The following is a 17197-nucleotide window of genomic DNA, read 5'->3' on the forward strand; positions in this document are numbered from 1 at the left end:
ACTCGCTAACGGCACTTGCCCCTGCAGTCGGTTAACGCTATACGGGGATGTTTTGTCATTGTGTATCGGGTGGCTAAACACGTGTTGTGTTTACACGTGTTGTGTTTACACGTGCGTGAGTGTATACAGGGGGAACACGTGTATTTCCACGTGTGTTTGCAGGGGAAACACGTGTGTTTACATGTGTGTATGCAGGGAAAACACGTGTGTTTACATGTGTGTATTTACGTGTGTGTACATGTGTGTATTTACGTGTGTTTACATGTGTATTTACACGTGTGTGTGTTGAGGTTGCAATCCTAACGGCGTCAGCTGATTTCAGCCCTCATTGCACGTGCTTGTGTTGACATGCGTGTGCACGTGCTTTCGGTTGTGTGTGTGTACACGTGTGTATGTGTGTACACGTGTGTGTGTGTACACGTGTGTGTGTGTGTGTGTACACGTGTGTTAACAGTTGTGTGTGTACACACGTGTGTTAGTAACTGTGTGTGTGTGTACACACGTGTGTTAGCAACTGTGTGTGTGTGTACGTGTTGTGATTACACGGGGACGGTGGTAGTGCAGTGGCTCGTGCATTATTATGTCACGTTTGTTAGACCTTCATAGCCTAAGCCTGCTAAGGCTTTCAGGGGCGATCTTTGTTTACAAGGGTCTGCGTACTAATGTGTCTACGTCTCTGCATGTTCATGTGTTTACACCTTTGCACGTGTTTACGCTTGTGTGTTTACACGCCTGTACATGTGTGTTTACACGTGTGTGCACGTATGTTCGTGTGTGTGTATGGGTGTTTAGACGAATATGTGTAGTACACACGCGGGTTTTATGTTTTGAATGTTCGCGCCGAGAAGCACACGTGGGAGCGTGGGTCACCTTGCACGTGGGTTGGTGCAGGTGTTTGTCTAGAGGTGTGTGTGTGTGTGTGTTTAGGGCTAATCAGCCTCAAATGAGCACCCGGTGCGGTGTGTCTAAACATCGCCACTGGGGAGACAAAGGCGGCCGGGCGTGGTGCTGGCCACCCACCCCCTCGTGTGCCGTACCGGCCTTCATAGGTGCTGCTACTTGCTAACAGCACTTGCCCCTACAGTCTGTTAAATGCTGTACGGGGGGGCATCTTTATCTATGTGCGGACACGTGTGGCCAATGCACCGTATGAGTCTGCTTTCATAAACGTGTGTGCCTACATCTGTGTGAGTGTACACGTGTGTGCATGTTTGTGTGTGTGTATGTACAAAGGCGGTCGGGCGTGGTGCTGGCCACCCACCCCGTCGTGTGCCGTGCCGGCCTTCATAGGTGCTCGCTAACAGAACTTGCCCCTACAGTCTGTTAGGCTATACGGGGGCTCTTTGTATTTGTATGTTCAATGCACGTGGGTTGGTGCAATTTCACGTGAAATTCAGTTCGCGAGTTGTTTGCACAAGTAAGCACACGTGGTTTTGTGTTTGCATGTACGGACACACGTGTGTGTTTGCCTTAGCATGTGTTCGTTTTACTGTAATGGTACCACGTGGGTATCTGTGTTGGAATGCGTTCGTTTGTCGTGATGGTGGTACAGCGTAGCTTTGTTGATGTGTGTTGTCGTACATGGGGGGGTTGTGTTGACTTAACAGTCCATTTATGTTGGTATGTTAACATGCACGTGGATTTGTTGACATGTCAGTACACGCGGGGTGATGTTGACCTGACAGTACACGTGGATTTATGTTGATATCCATAGTAGAGGTTTTTTTGGGTTAGATCGCGTAAATATGTCGTTAAAACCCGCCACCACCCGACACAGACAACTGGTAAGGGTTGTCATGTAATGATGTAAACAGAACGTGGCCAATTCGTCACTAGTACAGCACCACCGGTGTGTTGGAGAGCCCAGCCACAACATTTACAATCTTGGCTGGGCTCTCCAACACACAACGGGTGGTGCTGTACTAGTGACGAATTGGCCACGTTCTGTTTACATCATTACATGACAACCCTTACCAGTTGTCTGTGTCGGGTGGTGGCGGGTTTTGACTACATATTTACGCGATCTAACCCAAACAAAACTTCTTATGGATGATATTGGTCGCGAAAGCCTACGTGTTAAACCTTATGTTGATATGTTAACGTACGTACACGTGGTCTTATTGACCCTACACGTGTGTTTGTGTTGACAGTACACGTGTGTTTGTGTTGTCAGTACAAGTGGGTTTGTGTTGATACGTTGCCGTCCACGTGGGCTTGTTGACATGTCAGGACACGTGGGTTTGTGTTGACGTGACGACACGTGCCGTTATGTTGATGTTCCCGTACACGTCAGGACACGTGCATGTGTCACCGTGGAGTTTTGTTGCCTCGTTAGGAGACGTGGCCTTGTGTTTATTGTGTGTTCGTGTTGTCATGTTTTAATACGCGTCGGTTTGTTGTACGTGGGGAGCGGTGGTGCAGCGGTTAGCGCGATGCGCTACGAACCCCGGGCCATCCGAGTTCGATTACCGCTCACGGCCAACACCAGTGACGATTATCTAAATCTGTCCTGGGCCTCTTCTAGGTCGACTCGGCCTCAATTGAGTACCTGGTGCGGTGTGTAAACATCGCCACTGGGGAGACAAAGGCGGCCGGGCGTGGTGCCAGCCACCCACCCACTCGTGTGCTGTTACGGCCTTCATAGGTGCTCGCTAACAGCACTTGCCCGAGCAGTGAGTTAAGGCTACACAGGGGAACTTTGTTGAATGCCCACGTGGACTGGAGTTGAGATGTGTGAATACCTCGAGTCCACGTGTGGCGATGTTTGCATGTGTGAGTGCAGTGTCCTTCACTCATTTTCAGACATCACCAGTGTGAGGGTCGCTACACGTTTGAAACCATTGTTGGGTTTGACAGCAACATCATGATGTTGATGGTGGGGGGCTGTTGTCACGTGTTGTGTATTGTCGGGGGCCGCATCCACTTCTCTTTGTAGGCACTGGCACATTTCACACGTATAACAATGCACATTGTGTGCGAGGTCCACATCGCCTAGGTACTGAGACATCAGTTTGGGTATTGCACCCTTACATATGAACCAGCACACGTACGTGTGAGCATGTGTCTGCTTGTTTAAATGTAGCCATTGCGTCCGTGTGTGCGAGAGAGAGAAAGAGCCTGTTGACTATCCTGGTTTGTTATGCTTGTATTATATGTTGTTTGGTGTGTGTGTGTGAGTGAACAAGCGTAGATGTACACACGCGTCGAGGAGTGGAGAGCGGTGGTGCAGTAGCTGCTGGTGCACTGCGTTAGAAACCCGGTGACCTGCTTATCATTCCCGGCCACTTCTAACATCGGCGTCGAACGATATCACGCCACAGTCGATGACCTCTTGCCTAGGCCGCCTCGGCCTTAAATGGGTACCTAGTGTGATATGTAAACATCGACTGTATCACCACCTCGTGGTGCCATCCTGTTCCGAATAGGTGCTCGCTAACAACGCGTACTATTAAGGTCACATGTGGCGGGGGTGGGGGTCTTTGTATAGTATCCGTGTGTGTGTGTGTCCTGTGTGTGTGTAGGAATGCAACTTGAGGCGCTCACGTGGGTGTGTGGGTACACGTGGGCGGGCGCCTCGACTTCCTCGTATGTGTTGTTGGTGCTGGGGTATTGTGGGAGCCACCACAGCATGCTGTAGGGAGACGCGTGTGATATTAGACCTCAGCCCTGCACCTTCCATAGGCCCTCTCCAGCCTTAAATAACCTTCAAAAGGGCCCCATAGATATATTTACCTGCTCATCTCCAGCTTCAAATGCTCTGATAAATACTTGCATTGTCTTTGTAATGTTCGCCTTTTTGCGTTGTCCTCTGGTCCAACTAACACTGGTGGTGAGAACAGGCCCTAAAGAAGGCTGTCTCTGGTGTAGGCCAATTGCTTTCGAAGACGATGCAGATATTATCAGAGCATGTTTTTCCACAAGTATGTGTGTGGTTAATGCAGACTTGATGCCTTTCAAAGGGTATCCAGTATTTGGTGTTTGAGCATCTTAACACAACTCCTGTTTTATTTGGCAGTAAGGGCAAAAGCTATTCTTGATTTTGATACTGGCAAAAAGGTGCCAAAGATACTTAATTCAGTGCTTAGTACACGGTGTGTAAAGATACGCACTGGGGAGATGTGTCTGGGCTCTCTTGGTGCTCTGAAGAAGGATCATTGCCCAAAACGTTGGCTATTATATATTTTAACTTTTAAGGCCACAGCGTTATTTAAATATGGGTTGAGTTAAATTTCGATTTAAAGCTTTCATGACTGCAGGGATTCATCTTCTTGGTTCTTTCGGTAAAGTCACGTAGAAGGGAAATAATAAAATAATAAAAATAAAACAATAAAATAAAATTTGTGAGACTTTTAAAATAAAACATAATAAAATGAAATTTGTGAGAATTTTATTTTATTCTGTAAAATGTTTATTATTTTATTATTTCCCTTCCACGTGACTTTACCGAAAGGACCAAGAAGAGATGGGTTGAGTTGTTACTTGTGCGTGTGCATCACTGCCAACGCAGCAGCAGCAGCAGCAGCACCACCAGATAATTTGCGGACAATCGAAAAGGCATCCCATGATTGTGTGAGTGCGTTTAGTTAGCCTTAATAGGTGCTCGCTAACAGCACGCATATATACAGCGGTCTCTGGGTATACACACATCCGTGGTTGTTTTTAGCCACGTGAGAGTCAGTTGAAAACAACATTTTCTTGCATTAGCGATGGTTGCCAGCACATTATTTAGTTATTTAACATGGTGTGTGCTAATCATAGTTGGTAGTGCCACTGTGTCTGCAGATATAAATGGGAACTTTGGATTATATTTTGTTCCTTATTTGTAGATATTGTTGCTGTATTTGTGAGTGTGTGATTGTGAAACTGCGTCCGACTGTCCATGCGTGTGTGGAGTGGTGTGAATGTGTGAGATGCATTGTAGGTCGACTCGGCCTCAAATAACTACCTGGTGTGATGTGTAAACATCGCCACTGGGGAGACAAAGGCGGTCGGGCGTGGTGCTGGCCACCCACCCCCTCGTGTACCGTTCGGGCCTTCATAGGTGCTCGCTAACAGCACTTGCCCCTACAGTATGTTAAGGCTACACGGGGGATCTTTGTCTTTGACGCATTGTATGTCTGTGAGAGGCTGTTAGGAACTATATATGGAGCGGTCGTGCAGCAGCTAGCGTGCCGCGCTACGAACCCGGCGACCAGACTTCGAGTCCAGCTCACGGCCAACACCAGTGACGATTATCTCAACCGGTCCTGGGCCTCCCCTCGGTCGACTCAGCCTTGAATAAGTACCTGGTGCATTGTGTAAAAACATCGCCACTGGGGAGGCAAAGGTGGTCGGGCATGGATTGTTTGACCATCCACCCCCTCGTGTGCCATGCCGGCCTTCATAGGTGCTCTCGCTAACAGCACTTGCTGCAACAGCCTGTTAAGGCTATAGGGGGGATCTTTGTTGTGTTTGTCTGAGATGCATTGTGTGTCTGAGAGGTTGTTAGGAACTGGAAGTATTCCCAATGAGCTCTATATACAGGGCTGACTTTTTTGGTGGCTCACGCTGTGCAAATCAAAAACGTCCTCAAGTTTTGCTCCCAACTGCCTGCCGCTTAATTAGCGAGATTTAAGTGATGGCCAGAATACCATGGTCTTTCTCTCTTGATCAATATACTTTCGTCCAAATGGGCTCTTCACTAGTCAAACATACATTGTCTACGACTGGTACAATGGAGTGGCAGTGTTCCTTTGGCAATTTGATTTATAGACATGTGTACACGTGCATCGCTTGCAGATGCTCTCTCCTGACATGAGAATTCTCATCATCGACTCCTTGAGCAAGGCAACCATGACAACCTATTATGTGTAGCAGTGTAAACATTTTCAGTGGTTCACAAGCCATATTATAAATGTCAACAGACCCATATTCGCAATAAATGCAGTGGTGCTTTAATGGAATGTTACACGTCAGTCATTCGGACGCGTTCCTCTCCCTGTGGAGTGCAGTTGTGTTTCACATTGGCAAACGTTTTAAAATGTTCTTAGATGTCACGGTGTAAGAAAGCGACTGCTGTTACATAGACAAAGGTATGTCTGCCTTTATGATGAAAAACACATTTAGCCCACAGTTAAAACATTTTTCCCAGCATTTGTTTAAGCACGCAAACAGGTGTTGACTTTGTCCAGTCTCATCAGCAGTCATACATGCTAAATAAATGCTACTGGAATGCCTAATGTCACAGACATAAAAGAGTATGGCTTTTGCAATGTCCTTTTCAATGCTTAGATGTTTTAACCTTTTGGTTTTGTCCACGTGCTTGTGCTACATTTTCCCAGCTCTTATTTCCTCAATGTGCCCTCGCCTGATGAGAAAAAACAAAAATTCTCTGCCCGCGTACGCATACACATGTATTCTATCAGAGTTTAATGTGTGCGCGCTACACGCGTAGAGACGCACACTGGGGACTGTACCCAATACGAGCTCCGTGCAATGAGATGTTAACGCCTCTGGGCGTTGGGGAGAGCAAGCATCCGCAGGCTCGTCTGACCCATGACCCCTCGCGGCCCCGCGGAATTACATTTCGTACCGAGCGGCCGCGTTCTTGCCCGCTCACCGCACACCAGCTGAGCTCACCTCATGTGCTCGCCTCTCTTTCCGAGTCTTAATGTGTCGGCTGCAGCACATTGCCATCTTCTTCTGTGCCACGAGTCCCATTGTTGTGTGGGGTCAGCCGCTCGCATTCGCTCTCTTTCCGTTCTATTCTGTGACTCTTCGTCATCACGTCCAGTAGCTTTGCATCGGGATCCATAGACTTTTATGACGACCTGTGAACTCGTGTACACTCATGATCATTGGTCTTACATAGAGACCTATAGACTTGCATAGAGACCCACAAAGACATGCATGAGAAGCCCACACTTACATAGGGCTTACATAGGGATCCATGATTGCATAGGGTACTCCGCTCGTATTTGCTTCATATTTGTCTGTTCTGTGCCTCGGATAATTAGCGCGGTTGGCTACATACATTGCAAAAGAGGTTCAACATACATCCACTGTCCTAATATATTCTTCCATATAATAATCCCTCACCTGCCCTGCATTGGCAGCATCTCAGTAGTCTTAATTACATCATCTGTCTCTCTTCTCAAAAGATACCCCAAACGTCTCCCTTGCCTTCTTGAGACTATTAGCAAGCCCTTCTAAAGCTTTAACTTCTTCATTCCACCTCCTTCCCCTGCAGCAGCTTCTCAGTATGGTGCTTTGTAAAAACAACATTCACACCCACACGCCTGTCCCATGTGTGTGTTGGTTGGTGGGGAACGGTAGTGTAGCGGTTAGTGCACTGCACAACGAACCCGGCCAGAGTTCAATTCCCGCTGATGGCCAACACACCAGTGACGATTATCTGAACTGGTCCTGCGCCTCCTCCTCTACCTCTAGGTCGACTCGGCCTCCAATGAGTACCTGGTGTGGTGAATAAACATCGCCACTCGGGACACTAAGGCTGTGGTGTGGTGCTGGCCACCCACCCCCTTGTGTGCTGCTCTGGCCTTCATAGGTGCTCGCTAACAGCACTTGCCCCAACAGTCCGTTACAGGCTATACGGGGGGCATCTTTGTCTTTGTTGTTTGAAAGTTGTTCTTTTAGAGAATGTACAGAACAAATAACGAATGTGAATAACAGGTTTTTTTACTGTCTCTTTTAGCGAGAGTACTTACCAGGAAATGCCCTGGTTTAGCGTACTTCATATGGTTTCAGTTAGCACTAAACTGCAGACTCCTGTGACTGTCCGTCCTTCTTGTGAGTGGTAATATCAGTCTGATTAAATAATTACTGCACCCATGAACATTCAGTCTGATGTCAATATCCTTTCTTGAACCAGCCGGGAGCCCAATGAGCAGCGTTATCCGTTTTTCAAAGAAAATATCCAGGTGGAATTCACGGGGTAGATTTTAAAACCAGGAGATATGTGTTACCAGTTGCACCCAGTGGTCATGTTTATTTTGTTTAACCAGGAGAACACTGAAGAGATCAGGATTGTCTCATTTGGAATAGTTAGCTGGGACATTCGTCTTCCAGTAGGGTGCAATGATATCCCCAAATGTAATTTTGTTGGTCTTTTTTTTTATTTGGCGAATTTGGATCCTGACGCTGTACACAATAACGCACTCTTGCGAATTACGTCAGAGGAACGTTAATTTTCGATTTAAAGCTTTCGTGACTGCAGGGATTCATCTTCTTGGTTCTTTCGGTAAAGTCACGTAGAAGGAAAATAATAAAAATAAAACATAATAAAATAATTCTCACGACGTTTCGGCCACACGACGTTTCGGCCACAACGCAAGCAGCCGTCTTCAGGTGAAGAACAGGTCTGTCAGACTCTGTCTCCCCGACAGACCTGTTCTTCACCTGAGGACGGCTGCTTGCGTTGTGGCCGAAACGTCGTGAGAATTATTTTATTATGTTTTATTTTTATTATTGTATTATTTCCCTTCTACGTGACTTTACCGAAAGAACCAAGAAGAGGAACGTTAATGTTCACTCTGAAGCAGACTGCGCGTGGTATTACTCTACGGGGTATTGCTTTACACACCACCGCAGTAATAATCAGGGTGGCCGCTGGATTCGAACGGTGACACCTCTGCAACAAAGCGGCGCTCGGTCTTGCCGCCGCTGTCTGCCCCCTTTCAAAATCGCAGCGCCCTTCAATGTCCCATCGATAGCAGAAGAGGCACTTTTCTAATCGACAATCCCACGCAGAACCGTATTGGCTTCAAACTATCGACTCGTGGCGATTATGCACGGCTGTAATTGGGCTGCACTTTGAAGTCGCCGTATCGATCGTAGAGTGGTGGCGTGGGGTTTCTCTTTGTTTTTGTTTACCTGTTCCGCTGGCTTTCGCCTTTTAAAGCTGATCTGTTTAATTTAGAGCATTAGCATGGATCTGTTAATTTATCTGTTTTGCTTGGTCCGTGGGCTCTGTCTTGAAGTTGCTCTGTACGCTATAGTGCTAAGTTGATGGCGTGAGTCTGTTTTCTGTTTACTTGACTCATTGGCTGCGTCGTGAAATATACATGTATGTTGAACTTCTTTCACACCGTACGCAGCCAACCGTGCTAATTGGAGGTGCGGAGTACCTCTGTATAGAGTTGAGTGGTGGTGTAGGTCTGTTTGTTTTCCCGTTGCCTTTTTAATTTGCCGTGTTGGCATGCAGTAACCCTGTATACGGGGGAGTGAAGGCGTGGGTCTGTTTATGTTGCTTATTTCCTTGGTTTATTGGCTGTGTCGTGAAGTACCTCAGCGTAGAGAAGTAGTGTACGTCTCATTTTTGTCCGTTTGCGTGTTCCATTGGTCGTGTTGGTACATGGGTCTGTCCCTTGACCTGTCGGCGAGCCTTCGACACGTCACGTGACCTCGGGAGTGCACCTGGCCTAAGACGAGCGCTGTGTTGACGTCATGGCGGCTGTTGTTGTTTGTATGAAGTAATGTATGGTTATGTTTAACTGCGATGTTTGTGAGCCGTGCTCTTTTACCCATGTACCTGTTGGTGCTGCCATTGTTCGCTGGTGCTCATGGTGTAAAGCTGCGGTCCATATTCCCATGGTGGGAAGCAGTACATCCTGACCGAACTTGAACCATCGTTGACTTAATCTACATTTTGTAACGCAGACTCACCAGCTGATGCTCTCTTCCCAGCCCTGGAGGGGGGGTGGGGTGGTCATGGTGACAATGATTGTGACGATTGGTGACGATGACAGCGATAATGACGGTAACTTTGCCGTTCATGTTTCATAACCGAAAGCCCTGCTGCTGCTGCGTTGGCTGCCCACTCCGTTGCAGTCGGAGCTTTCTGCTCCAATTGAATGACTGCTGACCGTGTTTGTTCCCCCGCCGTGCCCGTCCATCTGTGCAGGAGCACCACCTGCAGCGGGCAATGTCGGCGCAGCAGGCGTACGGCGAGAAGCGCGAGAGCATGGTGATACCCGTGCCCGAGGCGCAGAGCAACGTGCCGTACTTTCACGATCTCTACCCCAGCACCTACCGTCTGCCCAAGCAGCTGATCCGCCTGCCACGTGCGTAACGCTGCTGCTACCGCACCCGCCACCTGCCCCACTCTACCACCCTCCCTCTACAGCGACCTGTCACATGACACCAGAGCCACTTGAAGTCATCACAAAAAGCCCCCACAAATATTTCCCACCACAACAAGCGTCTATCATGACCACATTCCACCAGAACCCACCTTTCACCAGAGCCACATTCCACCAGACTCGCGAGAACTCAGGTTCCACAAGATCCCTTGCCTGCTAATAAATAATAAATAAATACTGACGAGCACATACAGACAAATTTGAAAGCGTCGCAAAATCCCTTGTGTACGCGAGGTAGTTAACATCTTGCCATAGTGGCGAGATGTTAACTACCTCGCCTGGTATACAGGATCTCGTGGGTTCGATCCTGACCCTGACTCCCCGTGGTCGCGTGGATTTTTCTCCGGGTCATCCAGTTTTATCTCTGCACTTTTAGAATCGACGTGCATTTAAGAGTCTTTGGCTGCTATAAATTTCCACGTGGCGATAAGCCACTTAGTCGAGCCATCATCTCGCCAGGTTATTTTGCCGGGTCTCTTCTGAAAAAAAGATCCACGCAGCTCAAGTGGGCCTTACCTGGGTAGAATAAAAAATAGTTTTATCGTCTTAACAGTTTTTTCTATCTCCATCAACAGCGCTGAGCCTGGAGCCGGACCTGCCCGAGTATGACTTGGACTCGGAGGACGAGGTGTTCCTGGCACGATCCGGCCGCCGCTACCCCATCACGCCGATTCAGCTGGAGGCCATGGTGGAGCGCCTAGAGAAGGGCAGCGGCATGCAGGTGAGGGGACCCCCCCCCCCCGCCCACTACCCCCCCCCCCCGCCCCCCCCCGCCCACTACCCCCCACCGCCCACTACCCTCACCGCCCCCCCCTGCCCCCACCGCCCCCGCCCACTACCCCCCCCCCCGCCCACTACCCCCACCGCCCCCCAATACCCCCACCGCCCCCCCCCCCCGCCCACTACCCCCACCGCCCCCCCCCCGCCCACTACCCCCACCGCCCCCCCTGCCCCCACCGCAGCTGCTTTCGGTCCGTTGAGCACACACACTCACACACACTCACACATGCCAGCTGTGTTGTATTTTTTGGTGACACGAAATCATCATTGTTCAGAACCGGGAATCTTTGTTTGGGACTGGAGGAATGAGGGAATCCGATGCGCTATGAAGATCTTTTTCACACGCGTCCAGGGATTGGGCGATTCAACGAGTTACGACAGAAAACATTGCTAAAAAACAGCAACCGTCAGAGTGCAAAATAGAGAAAATGGTGAGCAAGTTACTAAGTATAAATAATCAATTAATTATCTAAGTTCGATTCATCAAGCTTTCAGCATGGTTATATTTGGCGCCATGGTGGAGAGATGTTCACTACCTCGTCTGGTATATAGGAGGTCGTGGGTTCGATCCCCACCTTGACCATGCCTGTATATTTGGAGTTTGCGTTTTCTCTCTCCCCGTGATCGCGTGGATTATTTTCCGCATCCTCCGGTTTTTTCCCTCCATGTTGAATTGACGTGCGTTCAGAGTATTTGGCTGCTAGGAATTTCCACGTGATAAGTCACTTTGTTGGGCTATCGTTTGTGGCCAGGTAGCTTCTGAAAAAGAGCAAAATAGCTCAGTGGTCCTTACCTGGTAAAATAAAAAAAATAGTTTAGTTTAGTTAGTCTATGCACAGTATTAGTCTCTGGGCACTTAGTTTTAGTAAAATCATCACCATCGTGGGAGAGTATACGTTAACAAAATAGATAAGCAGACAATACGGCTTTTTCGTATTTGTCTCTGCACGTAGACAATACAGGTTTCCCGTGCTCGATGAGGTGGTCGTAGGAGGTGCGTTCCAAGAAGAGGGCGCAAAAAGCGAAACCACACGAGGAGTCGGCTGCCTGCCGAGTAGTGCGTGAAGTACACACACCGTGTTGTGGGGAGTGGTAGCGTAGTGGTTAGCGCGCTGCCCGACGGACCCGGCGACCCGAGTTCGATTCCCTCTCACGGCCAACACCAGTGACGATTTTCTAGATCGGTCCTGAGCCTGACCTAGGCCGACTCGGCCTCAAATGAGTACCTGGTGCGAGGTGTAAACATCGCCACTGGGGAGACAAAGGTGTGGTGCCGGCCTTCATAGGTAGTCACTAACAGCACTTGCCTCAAAAGTCTGTTAAGGCTATATGGGGAATCTTTTTTTTGTGTCTCTGTGAATGTGTCTATGTATCTGTATGTATCTTTCTATGTATCTATATGTGTATGTATCTCTCTGTGTCTTTGTATCTCTCTGTCTGTGTCTTTGTATCTCTATTTCCATGTGTCTCTGTGAATGTGTCTATGTATCTCTGTGTGTATCTTTCTGTGTATCTATGTGTATGTATCTCTCTGTGTCTTTGTATCTCTATTTCCATGTATCTCTGTGTATGTGTCCTCTCTGTGTTCGCGATAGCTACCTGCTGAGAGCATATACAGTTTACACGCAGTGTCCCACGTCCAACCATATAGCCGCATACGAGTGCATTCAAACTGCATAATGTCGCGAATTTTGGGAAGAAATAAGTTAGCCGCATATACACGAAAATGCACAAACCGAACCTGCATAAAGCGAGAGAAACCCGTATAAAAATATTGTTTACAAAACCCATCGGCCGCACAATCCGGGAATTCATAAATTCAGCAGCATTGATTCAATACAACCAATCTCTGCACCAGTTTCGACATCGTGTTTTATCAGCCGATTTAGTACTGCCTGAATCAATGCCGGAGAACGGCCAGATGTATAAGGGTATCGATGTTTACATCGGTTACATCAGGGCGGCAGGCTGTGACGTAGGGGTAACACTCGTGCCCCCCAGCTGGAAGTTCCTGGGTGTGATTCCCGACCGGGGCACCATTCTGTGTGCATGGGTTTCCTGCGGGTTCACCGATTTCCTCCCAGAGCTGAAATAATAGCTATCGACCTCGCACTGGGAAAGCGCGTCATGTCAATATAGCGTATATCTATCTTAGTTTATAAATAAACTAGCTTTACTACCCGGCTTCGCCAGAGACTTGGATTCTTGTCTTGGATTAACACACGGCCTACACGGAGGGTGGGGGGGGGCGTGCGTGACGTCAGCAGGCAACACTGCGTGACGCTGCCGCATGCGGGTGACATCACAGATGTGACGTCACCGCTCACTTGCCGTGCAAAATATATCCATTATTACGCCCCCCCCCCCCCCCCAAAATACGAATTAGATTCATTTTCTTGGTTCTTTCGGTAAAGTCACGTAGAATGGAAATAATAAAATAATAAAAATTCAACATAACAGGTCTGACAGACCTGTTCTTCACCTGAGGACGGCTGCTTGCGTTGTGGCCGAAACGTCGTGAGAATTATTTTATTATGTTTTATTTTTATTATTTTATTACTTCCATTCTACGTGACTTTACCGTAAAGAACCAAGAAGATGAATCCCTGCAGTCACGAAATCTTTAAATCGAAACAAATTATATTTTTATACTTTTTGCATTGTGTAGAGTTTTGAAGCTACACACATTCCAAATTTCAAGTTTGTTGCATGTTGGGAAGTATGCTAAACATTTTGAACAGACACACATGTTCACAAATTTCCCTTGTATATATAGATGATGTACATGCATCAATATGCATGGTCCTTTTGTGCATCCACTGCCGGGCTCCCCCATGCTGTATCGGCCGTGGTTGCTTGTTGGGCCATGCTTCACCACGCTGGCCAGTTGGCTGAGGTACACCCAAGGGCCGATTCTGAAATCCACTGCTGATGTTAGCCGTGGCCAAAAATCAAACTCGGGTCGATGGGTCGTAAGCACAGCTTGCAAACCATTGCACCACAGCCCTGCCTCTTCACCGTTAACATTGACTTTAATGGTAATGAAAAAGTATAATTCGTGAAGCTCATAGCCTGAGGCAACCGCAGTATTGCTAAGGTTCAGTTCCAATATCTTCAGTTTTTTTCCCAGTGCTTTGCCTGCCTCTGCGAAGCCCAGCTTGTTTTTTTTGCTTCAATGGAATTGAGGCTCCTTATCGAGATTTCTGATTTTACAACAAAATGTATGAGGCCATGTGAGGTGTGTTTACCTCCTTAGTAATAATAATTATTATATATGTCCTAGCTATGTTTGGGTTGCTTGTGGGCTCACTCCGGCCACTTTATTTTTCCTCAAGTCAGTGGTCAGAGTAAGCAGGTATGGCCGACTGAGCTGTACAGCTCTTTTTCAGAAGCGACCTGGCTACCACAAACGATAGCTCGACGAAGCGGCTTATCGCGGGGAAATTTATAGCAGTCAAATACGCTAAACGCATGATTCTAAATGTAAAAAAAACTGGAAGACCCGGAGAAAAATCCACGTGGCCACGGGGAGGACATGAAAACTCCAAATATACAGCCATCAGGGTACTCATGACCTAGTGTTTATAGCTATCAGTGTGTGGTGGCTTGTCTTTGTGTCCGTGTCTTGTTTGTGGAGCAATAGCGTTGCTGGTTAGTTAGTTGCGCTTTGAACACGGAGGCCCAAGTTTAGTTCCCGGCCACGACTAATATCAGTGGCTTTTGATATCTGGATCATTGGTGGGATTTCGCCTAGCTCGACTCGGCCTTAAATGAGTACAAGGTACAATGCGTAATCATCGGCACTGGGGAGACAAAGCTTTCCAGGTGTGGTGCTGTCTGCACCACCCCTTCATGAGCCATGGAGGCCTTAATATGTGCTCGCTTGTAAAGTATTTTCCCCAACAGTCGATGTCGGCTATACGGGGATGTGAATCTTTTTTTGTGTGCGTGCGTGTCTCCTTGTGTTTGTGTGTGCAGTCCGTCACGCTTGCAGAGGCTCGGCTACTGCTGCAGGAGGAGAATGAGCTGATAGAGGAGGTACTAATACACCAATTCTAATCACATCACTAATGCGTCATTTTGGTACTTAATAATGACGAGTGTTAACAATTGTAATAACAAGCCTATTGTTTAATTCTGATGTTTAACCGTACGTCAATGTGATGCCCACATTGTTCGTTATTTTCATGACGGTGTTCATCCACGTTTGATGATGGTTAGCGCGACTCCCACATCCATGATGATGATGATGTTGACGATATTGTGTGACGTGTCCACATCCTCGACCGTGTGCGTAATTATTCTCACATCGTCGTTATCGCCGTTGATGAACGTGCGTATCTTGAACTTCTTTTGCACCGTATGTAGCCAGCCGTGCTTATCGTCGGTGCGATCCAACCGTGCTAATTGTTGATAAGCTCACGTGTTGTGGCCCATATTGGCAACGATGTGAGCAGTGACGCCCACACCACATCCCTGCCGTTGCTTTTGAAATTTGCGTCGGGACCGTCGTTACTACGCGCGCGCTCTGACCTTGTCGCCCTCCTCATCCTCTTCGTCCTCCGCCCTCATATTTTCGTCGTCGGCGGCGCTCAGGTGTGGGAGTACTGGCGTAACAAACGGCGGCGTTGCCGGGGCTGCTCGCTCATGCCCTCGGTGCGGCAGGACCGGCGCGACGCTCCTGCCACGCCGGCCGGCAGCAACAGCAACAACCACAACCACAACCCCTACGTGGCCTTCCGTCGGCGCACCGAGAAGATGCAGACGCGCAAGGTCTGAAAATTAAACATAAATTAAATAAGTATTTTTATATATATACAGGCGCTCCCGCTTTTACAACTATTTTTTTATTTTACCAGGTAAGGCCCACTGAGTTGTATTATTCAGAAGTGACCTGGCTATCACAAATAGCAGCCCAGTGAAGTGGCTTATCACGTCGATTCTAAATGTGGAGGGGAAAAACCGGAGGACCCGGAGAAAAATCCACGCGACACTCCCACGTAGTAAATTGGATCGTCGGAAATCGGAGCTTATTTTTTCATAGACAGTAGAAACGGTAGAAACATACTTGCCGATGTGTATTTCCTTTTTACCGGCCGTATTTGACGGGGTTTAATAGGTAAAAAAAAAACACACTAACACTGGAAGATAACAAAAGCTCCACGTCAAGTCACGTCGGAAACCAAAGACCGGTTCTGTTCAAACACATTCGGAGCCATGCCGGAAGATGCATCGTAAATCAAGTTTCTGCATCGTAAATAGATCCATGGTGTTCATCTTCTTTGTTTTTTCGGTAAAGTCACGTAGAAGGGAAGTAATAAAATAATAAAAAAAAACATAATAAAATGAAACAATTCTCACGACGTTTCGGCCACAACGCAAGCAGCCGTCCTCAGGTGAAGAATGAGACACTTCACGCTAGGAACTTACATATAAGCTGGGTTGGGGGTGGTAGAAGAGCGCCTTAACAAAACGAATGTGCATATCAAGATGAGTTTAGCATATACATGGGAAATGCGCAGGGGGCGGGGGGGCTTCAAAGTCATACCATGCCCACGCACTATGCAGGATCAAGAGCACCAAGGGGGGGTGCAGGGATTAGCATTAACAAAGGAAAGGAATGCCAATGATATGTAGCTGCAGTAAGATCCATGGTGGCGTTATTTATAAATGTCATGAATGTGGATCGTACTAAATTGGACCGTCGTAAACGGGAGAGCGTCCCTCTGTGTCGATTTGACTCGTCGCGCGAAGAACGTTATTGTTTTCCGCAGCATATTGCGTGGCACGGTGCCGCCTCCTCCTGTGCGTGAACCAGAGGGCAGTTGAAGCTATCTCAAGAGGTGGTAGTTCTGTGATGTCCGCTTCCGTGGGCCGCTCTCTAACTCGGTAGCATGCATTGCTTGGTGAGATATCTGAACGGATTCTTTGTCATGCGCCACGATGGGCATATCGGAGGCGAAAATATCATTGGAGAAATTGACAAAATGAAGAATAGTGCATACGCATGCGTTCTGTAATGCTTTCTAACGCACCATTGCCCTCGGAAGTATATTTCAATAAGCGTTCGTGACTTTACGTGGCAAGCCGCACAACAAGATGATGTCACACACGGCGCGTGGTGCCGCGAGGTGGCGAGATGACATCGTGCGGTGACGTCATCGGAGGCGGAGTGGGAAGTAGCATTGATTTTGGCGCTAGTTTTTGTCTTGCAAGTGCTGGGCGATTTGGCTGGTCTCCTAAACGGGGAAGTCCCTCAGCAACTGTTATCATTATTA

General features: G+C 47.9%; 1 protein-coding gene across 1 annotated transcript in view; it reads left to right on the forward strand.

The window, feature by feature from the left end:
* LOC144740639 (enhancer of polycomb homolog 1-like) overlaps nt 1-17197 on the forward strand; it is a 32512-nt gene that overhangs the window by 2686 nt on the left and 12629 nt on the right. Inside the window, exons 2-5 of the mRNA XM_078623435.1 lie at nt 9902-10061; nt 10715-10860; nt 14898-14957; nt 15516-15692. Of these exons, the coding sequence (XP_078479561.1) occupies nt 9902-10061; nt 10715-10860; nt 14898-14957; nt 15516-15692 (543 nt within the window). The remainder of the gene's footprint in view (nt 1-9901; nt 10062-10714; nt 10861-14897; nt 14958-15515; nt 15693-17197) is intronic.

This window comes from Lampetra planeri, unplaced genomic scaffold (genome assembly GCF_965212315.1).
Source record: "Lampetra planeri unplaced genomic scaffold, kcLamPlan1.2.h2 scaffold_252, whole genome shotgun sequence".
NCBI lineage: Eukaryota > Metazoa > Chordata > Hyperoartia > Petromyzontiformes > Petromyzontidae > Lampetra > Lampetra planeri.